The sequence below is a fragment of the Nicotiana tomentosiformis genome, chromosome 7 (assembly GCF_000390325.3).
Source record: "Nicotiana tomentosiformis chromosome 7, ASM39032v3, whole genome shotgun sequence".
Classification (NCBI taxonomy): Eukaryota; Viridiplantae; Streptophyta; class Magnoliopsida; order Solanales; family Solanaceae; genus Nicotiana; species Nicotiana tomentosiformis.
In genome coordinates, this window is record NC_090818.1 from 47979172 (window position 1) to 48007101 (window position 27930).

At 40.2% G+C, this 27930-nt stretch overlaps 3 protein-coding genes across 3 annotated transcripts; 2 read left to right on the top strand and 1 right to left on the bottom strand.

The window, feature by feature from the left end:
- Positions 1-3027: 3027 nt before the first annotated feature.
- On the bottom strand, positions 3028-3567 carry LOC138895569 (uncharacterized). The gene has a single exon (XM_070180272.1). It carries the CDS (start codon positions 3565-3567, stop codon positions 3028-3030), a length of 540 nt encoding a protein of 179 aa, XP_070036373.1.
- Positions 3568-25666: 22099 nt separating this feature from the next.
- LOC117276352 (secreted RxLR effector protein 161-like) lies at positions 25667-26125 on the top strand. Its single transcript, XM_033655692.1, has one exon. It carries the CDS (start codon positions 25667-25669, stop codon positions 26123-26125), a length of 459 nt encoding a protein of 152 aa, XP_033511583.1.
- An 878-nt stretch (positions 26126-27003) lies between these two features.
- On the top strand, positions 27004-27879 carry LOC104094523 (uncharacterized). Its single transcript, XM_009600479.2, has 2 exons — positions 27004-27584; positions 27639-27879. Exons 1-2 carry the CDS (start codon positions 27004-27006, stop codon positions 27877-27879), a joined length of 822 nt encoding a protein of 273 aa, XP_009598774.2.
- The last annotated feature ends 51 nt before the right edge of the window (positions 27880-27930 follow it).

Here is a 27930-nt window from a genome sequence, read left to right on the forward strand (position 1 = left end):
CTGTTATGAGGCCTATAAGTTTAAGAAACTTCGCCAACAAAATATACTCAAGAGTGATTCACGACAGGTTGGTGGAGTTACTTCCTAACTTGATATCTGAAGAACAAGCAGGGTTTGTGAAAGGTATAAGTATTGTCGAAAATGTGTTATTAACTCAAGAAATAATCATAGATATCAGGCTAAGAACAAGAGCTGGACCAAATGTAGTGATTAAGCTTGATATAATGAAAGCGTATGATAGACTATCATGGTTATTATTGACTAAGATGTTGAGGAAACTGGGATTTTGTGAAAGATTCATTGGATTGATTTATGATATTGTGGGTAATAACTGGTATTCTGTGCTCGTTAATGGACAACCTCATGGATTCTTCAAGTTTTCAAGGGGGGTAAAATAAGGAGATCCTCTCTCACCCACACTGTTTATTTTAGCTGCAGAGGCACTGTCGAGGGAATTGAATGCCTTGCATTTGAATCTATATTTTTGTAGATGTGGTCTGCCTAAGTGGAGTCCAAATATTAATCATTTAGCATACGCAGACAACACAATCATTTTCTCTTCTTCTGATGCTACATTCTTGCAGTTGGTGATGGAGGTCCTCTATGCATATGAAGTTGCATTTGGGCAGAAGGTAAACAAAGGCGAATCAGCTGTGTATATGCACCATTCTACTAATTTTGAAGTGGTTAGGAGGGTCGAGAGGATCACTGGCATTATGAGGCAAGAATTTCCTTTTACATACCTTGGATGTCCAATATTTTATTCAAGAAGAAAAATGGATTATTATTAAGGACTAATCACTAAGGTTCTTGATAAGTTACAGTCATGGAAAGGCAAACTACTCTCAATAGGTGGCATGACAGTTTTGAGCGCGCATGTACTTCAGAGTAAAACAATACACCTATTGTCTGTTGTGAGCCCTCCAAGTTATGTAATAAACAAACTTCATAAGTTATTTGCTCAATTCTTTTGGAGTAGCTCTATTGGAGGCAACAATAGGCATTGGTCATCATGGAACACTCTTTGTATGCCATGTGAGGAAGGTGGAATAGGTTTTAGATCATTTCATGATGTATCTAAAGCACTTTTTTGCAAGTTGTGGTGGAATTTTCGAACAAAACCAAGCCTTTGGAGTTCATTTATGAGCCAAAAGTATTGCAAAAAACTTAATGCAATAATTGTTCTATGGAGGAAAGGATCACATGTTTGGAGGAAGATGTTAGAATGCAGAGACATCATAGAGCACCAGATTAAGTGGCATCCAAAAATGGGATCCTCCCTCTTTTGGTTTGATAATTGGACAGGATTGGGTACTTTGTACTTTCTTGTTCCACCTGAGTTTAGGATAGATGAATCCATTCATAATGTCTATGATGTTCTGGAATACGGTTATTGGAATATAAATATACAGATGGAGATTTTACCTGAAGAGTATGCACTTCATATTGTGGAGAAAATTAGACCTCTAGTTGTGGAGGATGTCATTGATGTACCTTATTGGGTGCTAGAAGCTCGTGGCCATTTTTCTGTCAAATCAGTTTGGGAGTATGTTCGAAGGAGGGATGAACCTAGAGTAGCTTACAAAAATATAGATTCAAATGCAAGGCATTCAATTCCCTCGACAGTGCCTCTGCAGCTAAAATAAACAGTGTGGGTGAGAGAGGATCTCCTTATTTTACCCCCCTTGAAGACTTGAAGAATTCATGAGGTTGTCCATTAACGAGCACAAAATACCAGTTATTACCCACAATATCATAAATCAATCCAATGAATCTTTCACAAAATCCCAGTTTCCTCAACATCTTAGTCAATAATAACCATGATAGTCTATCATACGCTTTCATTATATCAAGCTTAATCACTACATTTGGTCCAACTCTTGTTCTTAGCCTGATATCTATGATTATTTCTTGAGTTAATAACACATTTTCGACAATACTTATACCTTTCACAAACCCTGCTTGTTCTTCAGATATCAAGTTAGGAAGTAACTCCACCAACCTATCGTGAATCACTCTTGAGAATATTTTGTTGGCGAAGTTGCTTAAACTTATAGGCCTCATAACAGAGAAGCTTATTATCTCCTTTTTCTTTGGTAAGAGTACCAGATTGGTATGTGTAACACATTTTGGAAGTTGCCTGCCATAGAAGAATGCAGTAACCATACGAAAAATATCCTCTCCAATGATGTCCCAGCATGAATGGTAAAATGCACCTGTAAAACCATCTGGACCACCTGCAGATTCCACATTAAGGCCTAAAACAGCATGTTTAATTTCTTTTCTTGTAGGCATACTGATTAACTTTGCATTCTGCTCTCCGTCTATCAACCAAGGCACATGATCAATGATGCCAAATTCAGTAGGAACCTCAGTTTCACAGAATTGATCCTTTAAAAGGTTGACAACTTCTTCTGCTATTTGATCTTCCTCATCTATCCAGTTGGCCATGTTGTTTTGTATCCTCTTAAGCTGGAAATTTTTTCTTCGACCATTCACTTGAGCATGAAAGAACTTAGTGTTCCTATCACCCTCTTTGAACCATGTCATACCAGATTTTTGCTTCCAAAATTCTTCCTCAATTGTAAGATATCTAATAAGTTGCGCCTGCACCAATTGCAACCTTTCCCTATTCTGTTGAGTTGCCTTGCTTCAAATTTCCTTTCATGAACCAGAACAATCTCCTCCAAGATTGCAATCCTATGAAATATATCCCCATAGGTAGCTTTACTCCAAATAGACAGTGTCTTCTTCAGTTTCTTTAATTTATGGTTGAATAAAATGAATGGATCTGCCATGAAGTCTGCATGCCAATTTTCTTTCACCACAGACTTAAAAGTCTCATGTTTTACCTAGAAGTTTAATTGGAGTACCTTTAATATCACACTTCAAAAGCATAGGATAGTGATCTGAACCTATCTTAGATAAGTGAGTGACTTCCAATCCTGGGAACATCTGTTGCAATTCCATATTAGCAAGACATCGATCGAGCCTCTTGAAAATACAATCCTCTTCTGCCTTGCCATTCTACCATCTAAAGATGGTGCCTTTAAAGCCAAGATCTGTTAAGTTACACGTAATGATGCAATGCCTAAAATCATCGACTTCATTTAATGAAACTGGTAGGCCTCCAAACTTTTCTTTTTCATCCCATATGACATTAAAATATCCCCCCACAAGCCATGGAACTGGCATATCTCGAGCCATAGAATACAAAGAGTCCCACAGTTCTATTCTTTCAATCGCATCACATTTTGCATATACTAATGTGAGCATGAGTTCCACATGTGTTTCTGTATGAAGTAACCTTAATGTTAACTGTTGTACCATGTTATATACAATTGTAACCCCATAGACTTCATCGATGAAAGCCCAGATTTTGTTGGAAACATTCACCACTGCTGTAGCCCAACCAATCCTCCTTCTGTATATTTCCATTTTTCTAGCTTGTTGCATTGGTTCTAGAATTCCTATAAATTCAAAGTGGTGCCTCCTATGCATTGTGATGAGCCTCTCAAATATTTGCATCATCTTCACTGATCTTACATTCCATATAATTGCATCCATTATTGATTGTTAGATTTAGTCAGTGTTCTTCTAGTTTGAACCCTAGTTGATGGAAGACTAGGGGTGTCCTTTGGTATCTTCTTCCTTCCTTTAGTTGCTGATTTAGCCTTCTCCATGTGTCTTGGAGAAAGATCTCCTTGTCTGGCAACATTACGAAAATTTTGGACTATTGATTCTTCATCAAAATCATTACCTATTCTTTCTATATGCTCCTCTGCACCATGATCAACAACAGCTACTGCTGCCTGGTTATTGGACTTCTTTTGTTTAGTAATCAAAGTTTCATCCCCAGGTTTCTTTTGTTGCCTCACCAGAGTATTTTCCAATGGAACAGTACTCCTAATCCCAGCTTTTGTTTTCACATTAGCCAACTGTTTGTTCCCTGAAGCTGCACTCTCCCTAGCATCCTCATGAACTAAAATAATTTTCCCAGTTCCACTTAGATCACTCATATTCACATCAGTATATTTAGGATTAACAGTGGGTACATTAGGACCCCCTGCATCAACTTGGCTTTCCTTGGTATTTTCATTAATAGTTTGTTCACCATCATCATTGTTTAAGTTCTCCTCCTCATTGTTCTTGGTAGTAATTGCATCTCCATTTACACTTTGTTCTTTTTCGTCTATTTTAATATCAGAATCCCTCTCAGCTTGCATTCCATCCGGAATTACCCCTTCATCTGGATCTTCTTCAATTTGATTAGCCTAAAGCCTTCCTCCATACCATTAAATTCTCTCATTGCTCTCAAAATCATCATTCCTTGTCACAACAGCTGCAACATTCACTTTTTTTTGAAGGTTTTGCCATTTTTCCTTCTACTCTAGTATCTTGGGATGGGATATCTTGACATGAAGTGTTAGTACCTACAACATTACCTTCAAATGTTCTCTCTACCTATTCAGCTGTTGATTCAATATTTCTAACTTCTTCATTCCTTCTCCTGTTTGGACTAGAGGTTACACCCTCATTTACTTGATTTCCTCCATTAATAAGAGAAACCTTATCAAGCTAAATAACTTCTTGTACTTCATCAATGACTGCTAATTGTTTATCCTGCATAGTCTTTTAAGCCACATCAGTATTATCATTGGCTTGAGTCTGTTTTTCCACCACATTAACAACATCATTCGCAGCTTCCTCAACTTCCAACAGTGCAAATTTGTTTCCTACTTTCACCTGCTGCTTTTCACCTTGATTGACTAGAACTATTTCTTTTTCAGTAGTTGCTTGTACTACATTATGATTAATAACCTTCTTAGCATGATTATCCCTGACCTCTTTCCATTGTTCCTTACCCTTACCAGCCACATTACCTACAACCTTTCCACTCAACAAAATTATTAAAGGTCCCTATTGATTCAAATTTGCTGAAATAGTAGCCTGCTCAACTTGTTTCCCAGCCTCATTACCAGCATTTTGCTCAGTAGATTTATTCTCTATTAATTCTGGATGAAGCCTCCAGCATTCTATCATATCATGTCCCTGCAATTTGCACTCCTTACAATACTTGGGCAAAATATAATACTTAATATTCACTCATTCAATTCTCACTTCTCCCGTTGATTCATTCTCAATATCCATACGCACCTTCTTAGGTAGGTCAGCTAAAATATCAACTAACACCTTCACACGCGTACAACTGGGCCTAGTTTTATTAATTGTTGCCATGTCTAGGTGAAGTGGTTTTCCAACTACTGAGGCCAGTGAGAATAAACACGCTTTGACAAAAATAGTTGGAAACAAGTTAGGAAAAGAAATCCATGCCATTACCTTTGGTGTTTCTTCTCCAACCTTGAATTTGTGATCATAAATCAAAGTTCTCAATTGATATTCGTATCTCGCCTTGTCCTTGATAAAATAAACACTTTTTAACGTAAAATCAATGAAGTCTTGCCATAATGTCAATCTTATTAAAACATTCCTGTCGCTAAGGTATCCAATGTTATACTCGCCTTTAATTCCACATTGAATGGGAACAATTCGACGTAGTTCATTAAGCTCAGGCCATCCGTATGAAAATTTGCAAACTACTGCATATTGCAAACCTTCAATAACATTTATTCGCTCGACCTCCACTTCAGTAAAATTAATGATAGGTTGTCCATTAAGAAGATTGGCTCGACACAATGGAATTGGTTCGACAGTATTTGCTCGTTTTTGCATGGCAGTGTTCAAAGTTGCTGGTTTGAAAATTTTCGAGTAATCTAAAGGCTGGGAATTATTGTTAGTGATCGTATTTATTGAGGCAATAGAGGGAGAAGGCTGACAAGCCGACAAAGGTGGCTGGCCGCCGGCCAAATTGGCCATGGCAACAACAGTGGTGAAAATCGCCTCGTATTTGTTCAGGATTTCTTAGAAAGTATTCATGCCAAATTTGTGCGATGAACAATGTCGATTACTGTTCACGACACTGTAGCATTGGCTATTGAAGCTTAAATCGCCAGTTTCCCGCGATGAACAGTAACGTTATGCTACTTTTCACGGTACTGTAGAAAGCACTGTAGCAGGCGGCTCTTTGAGAGAAAACATTCTAGAGAGAGAATTTTTTGCTAGTGGTAATTCCAGATGAAGGGGTAATTCCGGATGGAATGCAAGCTGAGAGGGATTCTGATATTGAAATAGATGAAGAAGAACAAAGTGTAAATGGAGATGCAGTTACTACCAAGAACAATGAGGAGGACAACTTAAACAATGATGATGGTGCATAAAATATTAATGAAAATACCAAGGAAAGCCAAGTAGATGCAGGGGATCCTAATGCACCTACTGTTAATCCTAAAGATACTGATGTGAATATGGGTGATCTAGGTGAACTGGAAAGATTATTTCAGTTCATGAGGATGCTAGGGAGAGTGCAGCTTCCGGGAACAAACAATTGGCTGATGTGCAAACAGAAGTTGGGATTAGGAGTACTGTTCCATTGGAAAATACTCTGGTGAAGAAACAAAAGAAACCTGGGGATCAAGCTTTGATTCCTAAATAACAGAAGTCCAATAACCAGGCAGCAGTAGCTGTTGTTGATCATGGTGCAGAGGAGCGTATAGAAAGAACAGGCAATGATTTTGATGAAGAATCAATAGTCTAGAATTTTTGTAATGTTTCCAGACAAGGAGATCTTTCTCCAAGACACATGGAGAAGGCTAAATCAGCAACTAAAGGAAGGAAAAAGATAACAAAGGACACCCCTAGTCTTCCATCAACTGGGGTTCAAACTAGAAGAACACTGACTAAATCTAACAATCAATAACGGATGCAATTATATGGAATGTAAGATCAGTGAAGACGATGCAAGTATTTGAGAGGCTCATCACAATGAATAAGAGGCACAACTTTGAATTTATAGGAATTCTAGAACTAATGCAACAAGCTAGAAAAATGAAAATATACAGAAGGAGGATTGGTTGGGCTACAGCAGTAGTGAATGTTTCCAACAAAATCTGGGCTTTCATCGATGAAGTCTATGAGGTTACAATTGTATATAATATGGTACACCAGTTAACATTGAGGTTACTTTATACAGAAACACATGTGGAACTCATGCTCACATTAGTATATGCAAAATGTAATGCGATTGAAAGAATAGAACTGTGAGACTCTTTGTATGCTATGGCTCGAGATATGGAAGTTCCATGGCTTATGGGGGGAGATTAATCTCATATGGGATAAAGAAGAAACGTTTGGAGGCCTACTAGTTTCATTAAATGAAGTCGATGATTTTAGGCATTGCATTAATACGTGTGACTTAACAGATCTTGGCTTTAAAGCCAACATCTTTACATGGTAGAATGGCAGGGCAGAAGAGGATTGTATTTTCAAGAGGCTCGATCGAGTTCTTGCTAATATGGAATTGCAACAGATGTTCCCTGGATTTGAAGCCACTCACTTATCTAAGATAGGTTCAGATCATTGTCCTATGCTTTTGAAGTGTGATATTGAAACTAATCCAATTAAGAAACCTTTTAGGTTTCTCAACTTCTGGGTAAAACATGAGACTTTTAAGTCTATGGTGAAAGCTAATTGGCATGCATACTTCATGGCAGATCCATTCATTTTATTCAACCATAAATTAAAGAAACTGAAAAAGGCACTGTCTATTTGGAGTAAAGTAACCTATGGGGATATATTTCAAAGGATTGCAAGCTTGGAGGAGGTTGTTCTGGTTCATGAAAGGCAATTTGAATTAAGGCCAACTCAACAGAATAGGGAAAGGTTGCAATTGGTGCAGGCGCAACTTATTAGATATCTTGCAATTGAGGAAGAATTTTGGAAGCAAAAATCTGGGATGACATGGTTCAAAGAGGGTGATAGGAACACTAAGTTCTTTAATGCTCATGTGAATGGTCGAAGAAAAGGTTTGCAGCTTAAGAGGATACAAAATAACATGGCCAACTGGATAGATGAGGAAGATCAAATAGGATAAGAAGCTGTCAACTTTTTTAAGGAAGAATTCTGTGAAACTGAGGTTCCTACTGAATTTGGCATCATTGATCATTTGCCTTGGTTGATAGATGGAGAGCAGAATGAAAAGTTAATCAGTATGCCTACAAGAGAAGAAATTAAACATGTTGTTTTAGGCCTTAATGGGGAATCTGTAGGTGTCCAGATGGTATTACAGGTGCATTTTACCATTTATGATGGGACATCATTGGAGAGGATATCTTTCGTATGGTTACTACATTCTTCTATGGCAGGCAACTTCCAAAATGTGTTACACATACCAATCTGGTACTCTTACCAAAGAAAAAGGAGATAATAAGCTTCTCTGTTATGAGGCCTATAAGTTTAAGCAACTTCGCCAACAAAATATTCTCAAGAGTGATTCACGACAGGTTGGTGGAGTTACTTCCTAACTTGATATCTGAAGAACAAGCAGGGTTTGTGAAAGGTATAAGTATTGTCGAAAATGTGTTATTAACTCAAGAAATAATCATAGATATCAGGCTAAGAACAAGAGCTGGACCAAATGTAGTGATTAAGCTTGATATAATGAAAGCGTATGATAGACTATCATGGTTATTATTGACTAAGATGTTGAGAAAACTGGGATTTTGTGAAAGATTCATTGGATTGATTTATGATATTGTGGGTAATAACTGGTATTCTGTGCTCGTTAATGGACAACCTCATGGATTCTTCAAGTCTTCAAGGGGGGTAAAATAAGGAGATCCTCTCTCACCCATACTGTTTATTTTAGCTGCAGAGGCACTGTCGAGGGGATTGAATGCCTTGCATTTGAATCTATATTTTTTTTGATTTGTTCTGCCAAAGTGGAGTCCAAAAATTAATCATTTAGCATACGCAGACAACACAATCATTTTCTCTTCTTCTGATGCTACATCCCTGCAGTTGGTGATGGAGGTCTTGTATGCATATGAAGTTGCATCTGGGCAGAAGGTAAACAAAGGAAAATCAGCTATGTATATGCACCATTCTACTAATTTGGAAGTGGTTAGGAAGGTCGAGAGGATCACTGGCATTATGAGGCAAGAATTCCCTTTTACATACCTTAGATATCCAATATTTTATTCAAGAATAAAAATGGATTATTATCAAGGACTAATCACTAAGGTTCTTGATAAGTTACAGTCATGGAAAGGCAAACTACTCTCGATAGGTGGTAGGGCAGTTTTGATCGCGCATGTACTTCAGAGTATGCCAATACACCTATTGTCTGTTGTGAGCCCTCCAGGTTATGTAAGAAACAAACTTCATAAGTTATTTGCTCAATTCTTTTTGAGTAGCTCTATTGGAGGCAACAATAGGCATTGATCATCATTGAACACTCTTTGTATGCCATGTGAGGAAGGTGAAATAGTCTTTAGATAGTTGCATGATGTATCTAAAGCACTTTTCTGCAAGTTGTGGTGGAATTTTTGAACATAACCAAGCCTTTGGAGTTCATTTATGAGCCAGAAGTATTGCAAAAACTTAATGCAATAATTATTCCATGGAGGAAAGGATCACATGTTTGGAGGAAGATATTAGAATGTAGAGACATCATAGAGCACCAGATTAAGTGGCATCCAAAAAAGGGATCCTCCCTCTTTTGGTTTGATAATTGGACAGGATTGGGTACTTTGTACTTTTTTGTTCCACCTGAGTTTGGGATAGATGAATCCATTCATAATGTCTATGATATTCTGGAAGACGGCGATTGGAATATAAATAGACTGATGGAGATTTAACCTGAAGAGTATGCACTTCATATTGTGGAGAAAATTAGACCTCCAGTTGTGGAGGATGTCATTGTTGTACCTTTTAGATGTTAGAAGCTCGTGGTCATTTTTCTGTCAAATCAGTTTGGGAGTGTATTCGAAGGAGGGATGAACCTAAAGTAGCTTACAAAATGATTTGGGTAAAAGGATTATCATTTAAAATAGCATTCTTTATGTGGAATGTGTTGAAATCTTTGCTACCTCTTGATGATTTTTTGCGAAGGCTGGGATATTTCATGCCATCAAAGTGATGGTGCTGTGCAGAACCTAAAGAAGAATCACTGGTACATCTGTTCTTCACATCTACTGCTGCTACTACCGTGTGGAAATATTTTCTATTGAGGGCTGGTATAGCTTTGAGTGGACTGTCCTTGCATCAAGATATTACCAAGTGCTGGACTGCGCAAGTAATCCCTCGACTTAAACCAGTCATGCAAGCTTTGCCTTCTTGCATTGTATGAGAACTGTAGAAGAGAAGGAATAGTTTAAAATATGGATATTCAGTATTAGTAAGCAGGGTGATATATCAGGTTTCCACTGCTTTGCAATGCCTTGTTCAAACTAGAAAACCTGGTTTAAAGGTTCCTCACAAGTGGTGGGACCTCTTATCTATGATGGAAAACTATACTCCAAGGCTGAAGTATCAAAAAGTGATATGGGAACAACCAATGGAGGGCTGGATCAAGATAAATACTGATCATTCATCGAAAGAAAATCCTGGGAGAAGTGCAATTGGGTTCTGTGTGAGAGATGAAGAAGGGGAGATCATATATGCAGTGGGTAGGGTGATAGCTGGAGGCACAAACACAGAAGCAGAAGCAGAAGCAATAGCAATTGTGGAGTCATTGAAGTACTGCAGGTGGCAGAACTACACTCATATATGGCTGGAGACAGATTCATTATTATTGAAGAACATAATTGAAGTTGTGTGGAAGCCACCATGGTGCATAGCTAATCAAGTTGAGGAAATTTTGCAGCTGATGGAGGGGTTTATATTCAAGGTCACTCACATATATAGAGAGGGGAACAAATTGGCAGATCATCTTGCCAATTACGCTCTTGAAGTTGGGACAATCGAATGCCATGACTTTTGGCAGCTAGATTCACAAAGTAGAAGATTGGTGAATGAGGATAAAATATAATGTCCATACATACGAGTAAAGGTTGCAAGGAACTAGGAATGGAAGGGGAGGATCAACTAAAGGAGAAGGAGTTTTCAGGAGAATACACATCTGATCATTATGCTCAAATCCATGTGGAGGAGAGTATGATGAGACCTAGATTTGCTAACATAGTGTTCTTTTTTGCAGGTGAAGTTCCTACATCTATGTCCTATTCTTTAATGGACTTCCAATTGGTGGTATTAGTGCAATGCACTCAGTCCAATGGGAGGAAGTTAAAGATAGGCAAAAGCATAAAATCAAGGAGGATTAATTTGCAGCCGAGAAATTCTATTTTGGGCAGGGAACGTTATTGTATCCATGCCTCATCATGTGTTTGAACTTCCATGGGTGGTATTAGTACTATGTGCTCATTTCCATGAAGGAATATCACTGGTAAGCACAAGCATGGAACCAAGAAGGCATTTGAGCATACTATGGATTAGCATAATCTGGGCTATTCTAAGCCATATGCTGGTACCTCACTCTCTTAGTATTGCTTACATTCCCATTCATTTTCATGACAAGCAAAGGGTACCACATAACAATGCAAGATTTACACACATAGGATGGAGAGCAGCAGCAACAGGCTTAGCGAACTTCCCAACTAGATTTGGACCTCACCTAGCCAGACCTGTAGCGAGACAAAAACTAGGAGACGCAATTTTAGCTAGGTCCATCACGCTATATACCTGGCGACGCGAGGGTAAATGCTAGCTCCGTCTCGCATGCAACCTAGCGACGCACAATCATCCCTACACGATTAACCAGGCGACGCGAGGTATTTTCTCGCTAGGAACCTGGCGATGCACAGACTTTGGCAATATCGCTGTGCTTCAAAATACTGGGAAACATACATTTTATGGTTGCTTTGGCAATATATTTGGTACACTTTGGACACACAATGGACTAAAATCGGGATGCGGCAAGATAGTAGGGCACTTCAAGAAGGAATTCATGCATTGAAATCAAGCCATAATCAAATGAGCTCATGCAAATATGATGGCAAAACAATGCATTTGCAATTTCTTTGAGCAGTGCAATTTTTCTTCAAGCTTATGAGAGACCTTAAAGGATATTTTTGGCGTGATCAAATGGAATGGTACATTGAGGATCATTGATAATCTGGTGCAACATCAAGGATTATGGAATGTGATCAGTTTTGAGCAAATGCAACATGGTTACGAGTGCAATCGAGTTGGTTATGCGTGCAACAAATGGAGCTGGACAATGGATACCTACGTGCGAGTCTACTTTTACAAAAGGCGGAATTCTCAACTGGACTATAAATGTAATGGACCTCAAAGGCTAGTTTTAAGTTATGTAAGCTACATTAGATCTCATGTGCTATCATTGTTGAGCATACTACACAACTTTGATAATAGGCTCTATGAAGTTTGCAAGTTTTATGTTTTTCACTTCGTAGGATTTCATGACAAATTGTTTTTAAATTTTTCTATATATAAAAAAAAACTAGCTCTAGGCTCTGCCTAGTGGATTTGCTAAAAAAAAATAAAAAGGTCCAAAAATAAAATAATAGCCTAAGCCTCGGTTATATAATACATTCTCTGAACTCACCATGTGTGGTCCGCATAATTCCAAGTGCGGCCGCACATCCCAGCTCCTGCGGTCGCAGAAAAATGGTGCGGCCGCACCTTTTTGGTGACTGCACTACCATACCTTAGTATTTTGTCCATATCTTTCCTTACAAGTGTCCAAATGATGACTTCTGTATCTTTCTATAAAATAGACATGAAGGGCTACAACTTTCGTTCTTAAATCATCTCAAAATTCCTTATAGATCAAAAGATATAAGCTTCCGAAGTCGGACCGACGGATCTGCGAAACTCCCTGGAGTGCGGCCCCGGACAGAATTGTGTGGTCCGCACTCCTCCTCTGAGGTCTGCATTTTTCTGCTGCGGTCCGCACTCTTATGTGCGTTCCGCACCTCTCCTTCGCCTCAGCGCCTCAAAATGTGCGGTCCGCACCCCCAAAATTGCCAGAACAATATGATAGTGCCGAAATGCCTGGACTCGCTCAAAACTCACCGCGAAACTCATCCGGAACCTCCCGGACACAAACCATATATGAATTTCTATCATAAAACATGCTATGGACCTGATCGCACACTCAAAACAATGAAAAGAGGTTGTCTTGACCCGATGTTGACCATGGCCAAACTTCTAAATTTTTTAACTTTACTAATCTCTCAACCAATGATCCAAAAATACACCCAAGCCCCTCGGGACCTCAACCAACTATACCAACACGTTCCATAACATAACACGGACCTACTCGAGGCCTCAAATCACATTAAATAATATCAAAATGTCGAATCCCATCTCAAATCAAAATCTATGAACTTTGAACTTTCAAATGCTATATCTTGTGCCGAAACACATCAAATCAATCCGGAATGACTTCAAATTTAGCACACAAGTCATAAATTACATAATGAAGCTATTCAAATTTCCAAAATCAGATTCCGACCCCGATATCAAAAAGTCAACCCCCCGGTCAAACTTTCCAAAAATTCGACTTTCGCCATTTCAAGCCTAATTCAACTACGGACCTCCAAATAATTTTTCGGACACGCTCCTAAGTCCAAAATCACCATACGGAGCTATTGGAATTATCAGAATTCGAATCCGAGGTCGTTTACCAATAAGTCCCCATCCGGTCAACTTTTCTAACTTAAATTTTCAATTATGAGACTAAGTGTCTCATTTCACTACGAATTCTTTCCGAACCCAAACCAACTAATCCGGTAAGTCATAAAATAACTATTGAGCATAAATTGAGCAGTAAATGTGGGAAGGGTGTTATAATACTCAAAACGACCGGCCGGGTCATTACATTCTCCCCCTCTTAAATAAATGTTCATCCTCGAACGAGTTTAGAATAATACCTGGAGTCTCAAATAAGTATGGATATTTGCTCTGCATCTCCTGATCAATCTCCCAAGTAGCTTCTCCGACTGGCTGGCCTCTCCACTGCACCTTCACTAAAGCTATGCTTTTTGACCTCAGCTTTCGAACCTGCTGATCTAGAATAGCCATCGGCTCCACATCTTAAGTCAAATTACCATTCAGCTGTACTGTACTAAAATCCAGAATATGAGACGGATCCCTGACATACTTTCGGAGCATGGATACATGGAACACTGGATGAACCCCTGATAGACTAGGTGGCAAAGCAAGTTCATAAGCCACCTCTCCAATTTTCTTAAGTATCTCAAAAGGCCCAATATACCAAGGGCTCAACTTGCCTTTCTTCCCAAACCTCAACACACCCTTCATTGGTGAAATCTTGAGCAGAACCTTCTCCCCATCCATGTAAGCAACATCACGGACCTTCCTGTTGGCAAAACTCATCTGTCTAGACTGCGCCATGTGAAGCCGCTCCTGAATCACTTTGACCTTCTCTAAAGCATCCTAAACCAAGTCAGTACCCAATATTATAACCTCACCCGACTCAAACCAACCCACCAAAGACCGACACCGTCTCCCATATAAAGCTTCATACGGAGCCATCTGAATGCTTGACTGGTAGCTATTATTGTAAGCAAACTCTGCGAGTGGCAGAAATTGATTCCAAGTACCCCCAAAATCAATGACACAAGCGCGTGGCATATCCTCTAATATCTGAATAGTGCGCTCAGACTGTCTGTCCGTCTGAGGGTGAAATGTTGTACTCAACTGAACCTGTGTGCCCAATTCTTGCTGCACTGCTCTCCAAAACTGTGATGTAAACTGCGTGCCCGATCTGAAATGATGGACACTGGCACACCGTGTAGGCGAACAATCTCATGAATATAAATCCCAGCCAACCGCTCCGAAGAATAATTAGTACTAACTGGAATAAAATGCGCGGACTTGGTCAACCAATCTACAATCACCCAAACAACGTCAAACTTTCTCAAGGTCCGTGGGAGCCCAACTACGAAGTCCATGGTAATACGCTCCCACTTCCACTTCGGAATTTCAAGTCTCTATAGTAATCCGCCCTGTCTCTGATGCTCGTACTTTACTTGTTGATAATTTAAACATCGAGCTACAAATCCAATTATATCTTTCTTCATTCGCCTCCACTAATAGTGCTACCTCAAATTCTAATACATCTTCGCGGCATCTGGATGAATGGAGTACCGTGAACTGTGAGCTTCCTGGAGAATCAGCTCATGCAAACCATCTATATTAGGCACACATAGCGTGCCCTGCATCCGTAATACCCCGTCATCTCCAATAGTGACTTTCTTGGCATCACCGTGCTGGACCGTGTCCTTATGGACAAGCAGATGTGGATCATCGTATTGGCGCTCTCTGATGCGATCATATAAAGAAGACCGAGAAACCACACAGGCCAAAACTCTATTCGGCTCGGAAATATACAATCTAACAAACTGATTAGCCAAGGCCTGAACATCCAAAAGCTAAAGGCCTCTCTACTACCGGTAAGTATGCTAAGCTGCCCAAACTCTCCGCCTTACGACTCAATTCATCAGCCACCACATTGGCCTTTCCGGGATGATAGAGAATGGTAATGTCATAATCCTTAAGCAACTCTAACCACCTCCGCTACCACAAATGAAGATCTTTCTGTTTGAACAGATGTTGTAGACTCCGATGATCGGTATATACCTCACACTGGACACCGTACAAGTAATGCCGCCAAATTTTTAAGGCATGAACAATAGCTGCTAACTCAAGATCGTGGACTGGATAATTCTTCTCATGTACCTTTAACTATCTGGACGCATAGGAAATCACCCTACCGTCTTGCATCAGCACTGCATCGAGACCAATACGCGATGCGTCACAATACACAGTATAAGACTCTGAACCTGTAGGCAACACCAATACTGGAGCTGTAGCCAAAGCTGTTTTGAGCTTCTGAAAGCTCTCTTCACACTCATCTGACCACCTGAACGGAGCACCTTTCTGGGTCAATTTAGTCATAGGTGATGCAATATACGAGAATCCCTCCACAAAACGACGATAATAACCGGCCAAGCCTAGAAAACTCCGAATCTCAGTAATTGAAGATGGTCTGGGCCAATTCTGAACTGCTCTATTTTCTTCGGATTCACCTTAATTCCTTTACTGGACACTATATGTCCCAAGAATGCCACCGAACTCAGCCAAAACTCATACTTAGAGAATTTGGCATCAAGTCTCTCCTCTCTCAGCCTCTGTAATACAATACCCAAGTGTTGTGCATGCTCCTCCTGTCTATGTGAGTACACCGGAATATCATCAATAAATACCACTACAAATAAATCAAGATATGGCTGGAATACACTATTTATCAAATGCATAAATGCAGTTGGGGCATTGGTTAGCCCAAAAGATATCACAAGAAATTCATAGTGGCCATAACGAGTTCTGAATGCCGTCTTTAGAATATCCGAATCCCGAATTTTCAACTGATGATACCCAGATCTCAAATCAATTTTGGAGAACACCCTCGCTCCCTGAAGCTGGTCAAATAAGTCATCAATACGCGGCAAGGGATATTTATTCTTGATTGTAACTTTATTTAACTGCCTATAATCAATACACATCCTCATAGTACTATCTTTCTTTTTCACAAACAGAACCGGTGCACCCCAAGGTGACACACTAGGCCTAATAAGCCCCTTTTTAAGGAGTTCCTGAAGTTGCTCTTTCAATTCTTTTAACTCAGCTGGTGCCATACGATACGGAGTAATAGAAATGGGCTGAGTGCCCTACACTAAATCAATACCAAAATCAATATCCCTGTCGGGCGGCATACCCGGCAAGTCTGCAGGAAATATATCCGGAAAGTCTCGTACGACCAGTACTGAATCAATAATAGGAGTATCTGCATCAACATCTCTCACAAAGGCCAAATATGACAAGCATCCCTTTCCAACCATACGTTGGGCCTTCAAATAAGAAATTACCCTACTAGGAACAAACTCTAGAGAACCCTCCATTCAACCTTTGGCAACCCTGGCATCGTCAACGTCACGGTTTTTGCGTGACAGTCCAGAATAGCATGACATGGAGACAACTAATCCATACCTAGGATTACATCAAAATCAACCATACCGAGTAATAAGAGATCAACTCTAGTCTCCAGTCCCCCAATAGTTACCACACACCACCGATACACACGATCCACAGCAATAATATCGCCCACCGGTATTGATACACAAACATGTAAAATTAAGGACTCACATGGCATATCCAGATAATGAGCAAAATACAATGATACATATTAATAAGTGGAACCCGGGTCAAATAATATAGAAGCCTCCATGTGGCACACTGAAACAATACCTGTGATCAGGGCATTTGAGGCAATAGCATCTGGCCTGGCAGGAAAAGCATAGAATCGAGCCTACCCGCCACCTGATCAGCCTCCCCCTCTTGGGCAACCCCTAGCTTCCTGACCTCCACCTCGAGCTGGCTGGGCGGGTGGTGGAACTGCTAGTGCTGGTGCCGTCAGTGGAGGACACTGCTATGCAGCCTCACTAAACAGCTTAGGACACTCTCTCTTGAAATGACCAAATTCTCTGCACTCGAAACAACCCCTCCTCTGATGGAACTGCTGCTCCTAATAACCTGAGGAATTACCTGTAAAAGCCTAAGTGGATAAGGCATGATGAGAACTCTGCATTGGTAGTGCACTGAATGAAGACTGGCCTGAGTGAGAACTATAAGAACCGTGGCTAGCTGATGCACCACGTTGAGTTGGACGATCTGTTTAAGCGTGTCTGTAAGAACGGCCCCTACCGCGGTAAAACTGACCCCCCAAAGGAACACCACTGTAATTACCTGAACCATGACGCCTCTTAGACTTTCTCTCTCCACGTTCCTGGCTACAAACCATCTCTATCTGCCGAGCAATTTCCACTACCTCATCAAAAAAGTAGCACCAGATACTCTCTCCCTAGTCATAAGTAACCGCAGTTGATATGTGAGGCCATCAATGAACCTACTAATCCTCTCCTTATCAGTGGGAACCAACCAGACTGCATGACGAGCCAACTCAGAAAATATCATCTTGTACTGTACAACAACAACAATAATAATAACCCAGTATAATCCCACTAGTGGGGTCTGGGGAGGGTAGTTTGTACGCAGACCTTACCCCTACCCTGGGGTAGAAAGGCTATTTCCGATAGACCTTCGGCTCCCTCCCTCCAAGAACTCCCTACCTTGCTCTTGGGGTTACTCGAACTCATAACCTCTTGGTTGGAAGTGGAGGGTGCTTACCACTAGAGCAACCCACTCTTGTCACAACCTCATCTCATACTGTGTCACAGACATATCACCCTGGCGAAGCTGCTCAAACTGTCTACGCAGCTCCCCTCTGCGGGACTGAGGCACGAACTTCTCCAAAAAGACCACGAAGAACTGCTGCCAAAGTAAGGGGTGCTACGCCAACAGGCCTACGCCTCTCGTAAGTCTCCCACCATCTGAGTGCAGCCCCAAAAAACTAAAACGTAGTGAATGAGACCCCACTGGTCTCTAGAATATCTGTTGTCTGAAGCATATGTTGACACCTATCCAGAAAACCCTGAGCATCCTCTAACTCTGCACCTCTAAAAGATGGAGGTCGAAGCCTCTCAAATCTTTAAAGACTTTTCTGCTCATGATCTTCCATAATAGGAACTCTCGGGGCCTGAGCAGCTGCAGCCGGCTGGGCTGGTAGTGTCCCCGGTATCTGAAGTCCCTGTACTACCTGGTCTGGAGTATGGGCAACAGGGGTATGAGTACCTCCCCTGGCCTGAGAAGTGGCAGGTGCGGCCTGAGCCGAAACCACCTGAGCTAGACCAGTGCAAGCTGCCAATATCTTAGCCAAAGTCTCCTGAAGGCCTAGAACCTCAATGGGCACAACTGGTGCCTGAGCTGATCCTGTCGGCTCAGCTATATTTGGAATATGCTCCTGAGCTAGAGCAACTGGTGGTACTACAGGTGCTCGCCCAACTGTGGTACGAACTACACCGCGACCTCTACCTCGACCCCGGTCTCTACCACGGTCCCGGCCTCTCGCGGCCCTAACTGGTGGCACTGGTAGTTGACCGTCCAATCCGGTAGTACGTGTCCTTACCATCTGTGAGAGAATAGATTAACAGAAATTTAGTTTTTGGAATCAACAAATTCGCATGACAGAATATAAGAAAGTGAAATTTTCCTAAGGGTTCCGCAGCCTCTCGAAGATAAGTATAGATGTCTCCGTACCGATCCGCAAGACTCTACTAAACCTGCTCATGACTCATGAGACCTATGTAACCTAGGCTCTGATACCAACTTGTCACGACCCAAAATACCCAACCTGTCGTGATGGCGCCTATCTCGATACAAGGCAAGCCGATAATCTCAATAAACCAAAACTTCTCTGTAAGGTTGAAAATATAATATTTAAATACAATACAAAATTCCACAAATACTAATACGAACACTCCCCAAAACCTGGTGTCACTAAGTACATGTGCATCTAATATGAATAAAAGTTTGGAAAATACGGTCCATAACAGTATGAGACCAAATACTATAAATAAGGAAATAGGGAAATAGAGGCAAGGTCTGCGAAACACAACAGCTACCTCTGAATCTCCAGAAAATCAACTGTGTGAAAGAATCAACACCCACTATGACCGTGAACACCTGGATCTGCACACGAAGTGCAGGGTGTAGTATGAGTACAACCAACTCAGCAAGTAACAATAATAAATAAGGAACTGAAGATAATAACGAGCTACACAGTAACAGTTCATTTCCAGTAATTCCGGCAAAGAATAGACATGCTTTCAAATATGACAGTTTAAGTCAAATCAATTTATTACTGTTCAAGTTCATGTAATCCGGATATAAAATCTTTCAGAGAATTTCACAACAATGACAGATAGCAACTAAGTACAACAACAAATGAAAAGCAAGTGCAGCCTCTCCGGCCAACAATCACACCACTCGTCATAACAACTCATCCACTCGGCTCTCAACCCTCAGCACTCACACTCAATGGGTACCCGCGCTCACTGGGGGTGTACAGACTCCGGAGGGGCTCCTACAACCCAAGCGCTATAATCTGCACGGACAACTCACGTGCTGAACGGATAACTCATGTGCCATAATATAAATATATGGATCCGCACGGCCAACTCACGTATTGCACGGCCAACTCACGTGCTATAGTATAATATAAGGATCCGCACAGCTAACTCACGTGCTGCACGACCAACTCAAGTGCAATAGTATAATATAAGGATTTGCACGGCCAACTCACGTGTAATAGTATAATATAATGATTCAAACGGCCAACTCACGTGCTGCATGGCCAACTCACGTGCTATAGTATAATATCTCACAATCAGGCCCTCAGCCTCACTCAGTCATAAAGCTCTCCAGTCTCTCGGGCTCTCAAAAATCATAAAAGTCAGCCCAAACAACAATAATATGATACATCAATAATGAACAATAGAGACTGAGATAAAATAATCAATTAAGCTGTGACTGAGTACAAAACAATAATTAAATAGATAATTTAACATGTACACGACCTATGTAGGTCCCAACAATACCAACATATAGCCTAAACATGGTTTCTAGCAAGACTTATAGTCAGGTTTCAATAACACATAGAGAGCACATAACTATCAACAAGTTATTCAGCTTTACAGTTTCCACGAGTCGGACCAAGTCATAATCCCCTCGGTGCATGCCCACACGCCCGTCATCTAGCATGTGCGTCACCTCCAAATAATCTCATGATACCAAATTCTGAGGTTTCATACCCTCAGGACAAGATTTAAAACTGTTACTTACCTCAAACCGTGAAATTCTTATTCCTCTAAGGCTTTGCCTTGTGAATTGGCCTCCAAACGCCTCGAATCTAGTCACAATTAACTCATTTCAGTCAATAAAATTCTATAAGAAAATGCTAATTTTCCATAAAAATACAAAATTTACCTCAAAAATCGTCCGTGGGGCCTACGTCTTAGAACCCGACAAAAGTTACAAAATCCGTTCAATTACGAGTTTAACCATACTAATTTCACTCAAATCCGACTCTGAATCGGTGTTCAAATCCCAAAAATTCGTTTTATGAAATTTCTATAATTTTCCCCAAATTTTCATCTCAAAATACTGATTACATGATGAAAACAATGATATATTCATGTATGTTAACCAAATCTGAGTTAGAATCACTTACCCCGATGAATTTCTTGAAAACCCTACGAAAAACCGTCTCAAACCGAGCTCCCAAGGTCCAAAAATGAAATAATAACCTAAGCCTCAGTTATATAGTAAATTCTCTAAACTAACTATGTGTGGTCCACACAATTCCAAGTGTGGCCGCACATCCCAGCTCCTGCGGTCGCACATAAATGGTGCGGTCGCACTTTTTTGTGACTGTACTGCTATGCCTTAGTATTTTGGACATAACTTTCTCTATAGATGTCCAAATGATGATGTCTTCATCTTTCTGGAAAATAGAGACGAAGGGATACAACTTTCATTTTTGAATCATCTCACAATTCTTTGTAGATCAAAAGAGATAAGCTTCCGAAGTCGGACCGACGAATCTGCAGAACTCCCTGGAGTGCGGCTGCAGACAGAATTGTGCGGTCCGCACTCCTCTTCTGAGGTCCGTATTTTTCTGCTGCGGTCTGCACTCTTATGTGCGGTCCGCACCTCTCCTTCACCTCAGCTCCCCAAAATGTGCGGTCCGCACCCCCAAAAGTGCCAGAACAATATGAGAGTGCCGAAATGCCCAGACTCGCTCAAAACTCACCCCGAAAATCATCCGAAACCTCCCGGACACAAACCATATATTAATTTCAATCATAAAATATGCTACGGACCTGCTCGCGAACTCAAAACACTGAAAAGAGGTTGTCTCGACCCTATATTGGCCATGGCCAAAATCCCAATTTTTTAAACTTTACTAATCTCTCAACCAATGATCCAAAAATACACCCAAGCCCCTCGGGACCTCAACCAAATATACCAACACGTTTCATAACATAACACGGACCTACTCAAGGACTCAAATCACATCAAATAACATCAAAACATCAAATCGCACCTCAAATCAAAATCTATGAACTTTGAACTTTCAAATTCTATATCTTGTGCCGAAACACATCAAATCAATCCGGAATGACTTCAAATTTTGCACACAAGTCATAAATTACATAACGAAGCTATTCAAATTTCCAGAATCGGATTCCGACCCCGATATAAAAAAGTCAACCCCCCGGTCAAACTTTCCAAAAGTTCGACTTTCGCTATTTCAAGCCTAAATCCACTACGGACCTCAAATTAGTTTTCCGGACACGCTCCTAAGTCTAAAATCATCATACGGAGCTATTGGAATTATTAAAATTCAAATCCGAGGTCGTTTACCCATAAGTCCCCATCCGGTCAACTTTTCTAACATAAATTTTCAATTATGAGACTTAGTATCTCATTTCACTCCGAATTCCTTCCGGACCCGAACCAACTAACCCGGTAAGTCATAAAACACCTATTGAGCATAAATTGAGCAGTAAATATGGGAAGGGGGCTATAATAGTCAAAACGACTGGCCGGGTCGTTACAACTTGTTTATTTTATCTCAATCTCTAGTGTTCATTATTGATACATCATATCATTGTTGTTTGGGCTGATTTCATGATTATTAAGAGCCCGAGAGATTGTAGAAATTTATGATTGAGTGAGGCCGAGGACCTGATTTTAAGATATTGATACTGTAGCACGTGAGTTGTCCGTGCAGTACCTGAGTTGTCCGTGCGGATCCAGATATTGATACTATAGCACGTGAGTTGTCCGTGCAGCATGTGAGTCAGCCGTGCTGATCCAGATATTGATACTATGGCACGTGAGTTGTCCATGCAGCACGTGAGTTAGCCGTGCAGATTATAGCGCTTGGGTTGTAGGAGCCCCTCCGGAGACTGTACACCCCAGTGAGTGCGGGTACCCATTGAGTGTGAGTGCTGAGGGCTGGGAGCCCAGTGAGTGATTGTTGTCCTGAGAGGTTGTACTTGCTTTTCATTTGTTGTTGCACTTAGTTGCTATCTGTCATTGTTGTGAAATTTTCTAAAGATTTTATATCCGGAATATATGAACTTGAACTGTATAGAATTGATTTGACTTAAAATGCTGGATTTGAAAGCATGTCTATTCTTTACTGTAATTACTGAAAATAAACTATAATTGTGTAGCTCGTCACTATATTCAGTTCCTTATTTATTATTGTTACTTACTGAGTTGGTTGTACTCATACTACACCCTGCACTTCGTGTGCAGATTCAGGTGTTCCCAGCCATAGCGGGTGTTGATTTCTGTCACACAGTTGATTTTTTGGAGATTCAGAGGTAGCTGTCGTGTTTCGCAGACCTTGCCTCTCCTTCCCTATCTCCTTATTTACTACATTTGGTCTCAGACTATTATGGACCGTATTTTCCATACTTGTATTCATATTAGATGCTCATGTACTCAGTGACACCGGGTTTTGGGAGTATTTATATATGTATTTGTGAGTTTTTCTTCCGTTAAATTTAGATGTTAGTTTTGAAACTTAAAAGATATGGTGGTTTATTGGGATTGTTGGCTTGCTTAGTATTGAGATAGGCGCCATCACGTCGGGTGAGATTTTGGACCGTGACAATCATTGTATTAGTTTTCTAAATGGATGGTGTTGAATTAGTTCAAATGTTAAACAGAAAAGTTCTTTTAATATATGTCATAAATCTACTAATAATTATAATGATTATTATTTTTAATAAGAAAATAAATTAAAATCTTCTTCCCGTTTGTATTAAATGTTGAGTTCACCTCTGACAAGGTATGTGATACATGTGCTAGAGGGAAAAATGTTAGGTCGTCCTTTAAATCTAAAAAAGTTTGTAAGTACTTCTAAACCTCTGGAACTCCTCCACATGGACCTATGTGGACCAATGAGAATAAGGAGCAGAGAAGGTCAAATGTATGTGTTTGTGATTGTTGATGACTTCTCCAGGTATACATGGAATTTGTTTTTGGGATCCAGAGATGAAACCTTTGATGTTTTCTGTGTATTTGCCAGAATGATTCAACAGAAGCTAGAATGTAATGTTTTAAGTATAAAACTAACCATGGAACTGAATTTGAAAATTCAAAATCCTTGAGTTTTGTGGCTCACATGGCATTGACCATAATTTCTCTGCACCTAGAACTCCACAATAAAATGAGGTTGTAGAAAGAAAGAATAGTTCCTTAGAAGACATGGGGAGGACCATGTTGATTGCTAGTGGACTGCCTAAGAGTTTCTGGGCTGAGACAATCAATACTGCTTGCTACCTACTAAATAGATGCGGTCAGACCCATTCTTGAGAAAACTCTCTATGAGTTACTTCGAGGAAGAAAACCCACCACCACTCACCTGAGAGCCTTTGGGTACAAATGTTTTGTGCATAATAATGTGAAAGAAGCTCTAGGTAAATTTGATGAAAGAAGTGATGAGGGAATTTTCTTGGGTTATTCTCCACATAGTAAGGCCTATAAGGTTTTTAATAAAAGAAATATGTGTGTGAAAGAAAATATTCATGTTATTTTTTATGAATCTAACAATTTGGCTGAGAAAGGTCTACAGGATGAAGATTATGATATAGGACTCACTGGTGATGGAGATACAAAGGGATCTGATGAAGATGTATCTGAAAAACACAAGGAAATTGACAGTGATCATGAGGAAGAAGGAGAAGTAATAATTACTCTAACTGGTGACAAGACTAATGAACTCACACCTACTGAACCTACTCCCTTGGGTCACTCCTCGGTTGAATCTTCTCTATGTATACAGACCATACCATGGAAGCATAAAAGCTCACACCCTTTTGAGAATATCATCCCTGATCCAAATGCAGGGGTGCAAACCAAGTCTTCTCTAAGAAATCTATGTGCACTCACAACATTTCTCTCACAAGTTGAATCTAAAACCATCAAAGAAGCTCTAAAGGATCCAGACTGGATCATAGCCATGCAAGAGGAGCTAAATCAGTTTAAAAGAATCAAGGTCTGGCACTTGGTACAGAAACCCAAGAACAGAACTGTCATAGGTACCAGATAGGTGTTCAGAAATAAGTTGGATGAACAAGGAAATATCACAAGGAACAAGGCCAGACTGGTGGTTCAGGGATATAATCAAGAGGAGGGAATTGACTATGATAAGACATTTGCACTTGTAGCTAGAATGGAGGCTATAAGGATGCTCATAGCCTTTGTTGCCCACATGGAGTTCACTTTATACCAGATGGATGTAAATAGTGCCTTTTTGAATGGTTACCTGAAGGAGGAAGTGTTTGTCAAATAACCTCCCAGATTTAAAAGTGAAGAATTTCCTAACTATGTGTTCAAACTGGATAAAGCCCTTTATGGACTGAAATAGGCTCCAAGATCTTGGTATGAAAGGCTCTCAAAATTCCTCTTAGCCAACAACTTTGAAAGACGAAAGGTGGACAACACTCTATTTCTAAGGAGCAGGGGGGAGAATATTCTGATTGTGCAAGTGTATATGAATGACATTATCTTTGGGGCTACCAATGAAGCAATGTACAAGGAATTTGCTGATATGGTGGGAAATGAGTTTGAAATGAGCATGACGGGTGAATTGAACTTATTTATGGGGCTGCAAATCAAGAAAACACCTACTGGAACCATGATACATCATTAGAAATATATCCAAGAACTACTGAAGAGGTTCAACATGGATTCCTCTAAGTCCATTGACACACCCATTGCAATTGCAAAAATGATGGACCTTGATGAAGAAGGAAAAAGTGTAGAACATAAACTAGATAGAGGAATGATTGGTTCAGTGTTGTACCTCACAGCAAGCAGGCCCGATATAGTGTTCAATGTCGGACTATGTGCAAGATTTCAGGCAAATCCCAATGAATCTCACCTGAAGGTTGTCAAAAGGATACTAAGATATCTCAAACGGACTCCTGAAATCTTTTTATGGTATCCCAGAGGGTATAGCTTTGATCTAATTGATTATGTTGATGCTGACTATGCAGGCTTTTATGTTGACAAGAAAAGCACTTCAGGAACAACTCATATTCTAGGTTCTTGTCTGGTGTCTTGGGGAACCATAAAACAAAACTCAGTGGCCTTATCTACGGCTCAGGCTGAATATGTGGCAGCTGCATCCTGCAGTGCTTAGTTGCTATGGATAAGACAACAACTAAGGGACTGTGGTATATTTGTTGATTGTGTTCCTATTTTTTGTGATTACACTAGTGCTATAAACATTGGTAAAAATCCATGTCAGCACAAGAGAACCAAGGACATTGACATTAGACATCACTTTCTCAGAGATAATGTTGAAAAGGGGTATCTCAATTAACTTTTGTAAAACTGAAGATCAAATTGCTGATATTTTTACTACAGTTCTGAGTAGAGCTCACTTTGAAAGGAATAGACTAGAACTAGGTCTAATCAACTCTTCCCACTAAGTTGAACCCCAGTGATTGGCTAGAAAATGCATAATAAGATGTAGATAATTAAGTACATTATGTTTAATTCAGCTTTGTGCTTATGTTAAGCTCACACACATGCTTTGAAAATCTGGCTAATAACTGTGTTGCATGATACTAATATGAAGTGCTGAAGCTTTATTACAGAAATAAATAAGGAGTTGCTAAGGAGTTAGATCTTTGACTCAGGTACGTTCCATATTGTCTTAAGTCACTAAGGCTCTATATTCTAAAATTATTGCTATACTCAGACTTCTAGTTCCGTTGGCATCATTTCCAATCGTCTTCTAATCAAAGAGTAAGGGGGGGGGGGGGTCCTAGTGTAATTAGAGATCAATTACTCCTAAAATCCTAACCGTCAAAGTAACTGTTATAAAAGTCCCATTAGAACTCAAATTTGGTCACCTTCTCTCTTCCAGTCAAATCAGGAGTAACGAGTTTAAAAGGCTCATATAATCAGCTTCTCAGTCCTCGCTATTTCTCTCAAACCCTAAGCAAGAATCGAAAAGAAATCATCAAGAACTAATTGTCTCTTTCTCTTCTTCAAGTCTCTCACCTGATCACCATGCCTAGAGCCAGTCAAACACCCTCTAAAACCAAATCATCAACCAAGGCTAAAGAAAAAACCAAAATCATAAAGCCCAAATCCAAGAAAAATACCAAGCCATCAAGGGAACCCACACCCACACCTACTCCCTATCCTTCGATATCCTCCACTATACCTACATTATCATCCCATTTTCCTACTATTCATGATGCTCATATCATTCTTACCTCCACTGTATCCCCTCCTCCAAAAACAACCACCCATGCACCTGAGCTTCCTGCGACAATTACCTCTAAGTTCACAAATGTCAAAGCTACTCCAAGAAAATCTGTCAAGAAAGTGCCTGATGCTGCTACGCAGGGTAACATTATAGCCAAGGAATCTGTGGTTCAGGGGGAATTAGTGCTAGTTACTACTAATCAGGTACAACATCCTCCCTCTAAATTAGATGTTTTGTTGTCTTCCATAGATGCTACATCCCTAGATACTCTCCTACCCACGAGTGAGAAGCCACCAGTGAAGGAATTCACTGTAGAAACGGGTGCAGGGGATATGGGGAAGGAGGTAGATACAACGGCTGTGGAGCCTGTGGTTGAGGGGTAAGGAAGTAAAGAACCTGTGCAAAAGGAGGCTTCTAATGGCCTTTCCTTTAGTTGGACTGAGGATGAGGAAGATGATGGGGGTGAAAAAGAAGAAGAAGTTGTGAACAGTCATGAGGAACATGATACTCAAAACATATCCAATGAAGAAAAAAAGAGTGAGAATAAGGGAGCATATGGAGATGAGAAGGAGAGTGATATAGAGGATAATACAGGTGAACATGCTAATGATTCTACAAAAGAAGAAAATCATAGTGAAGAAGAGGAGGTTTATGAAAGTGAGGGTGATGATTAGGAAAAAGTAAGTGAGAGTGAAGGAGGTGAGGAAGAAGAAGGAAATGTGAGA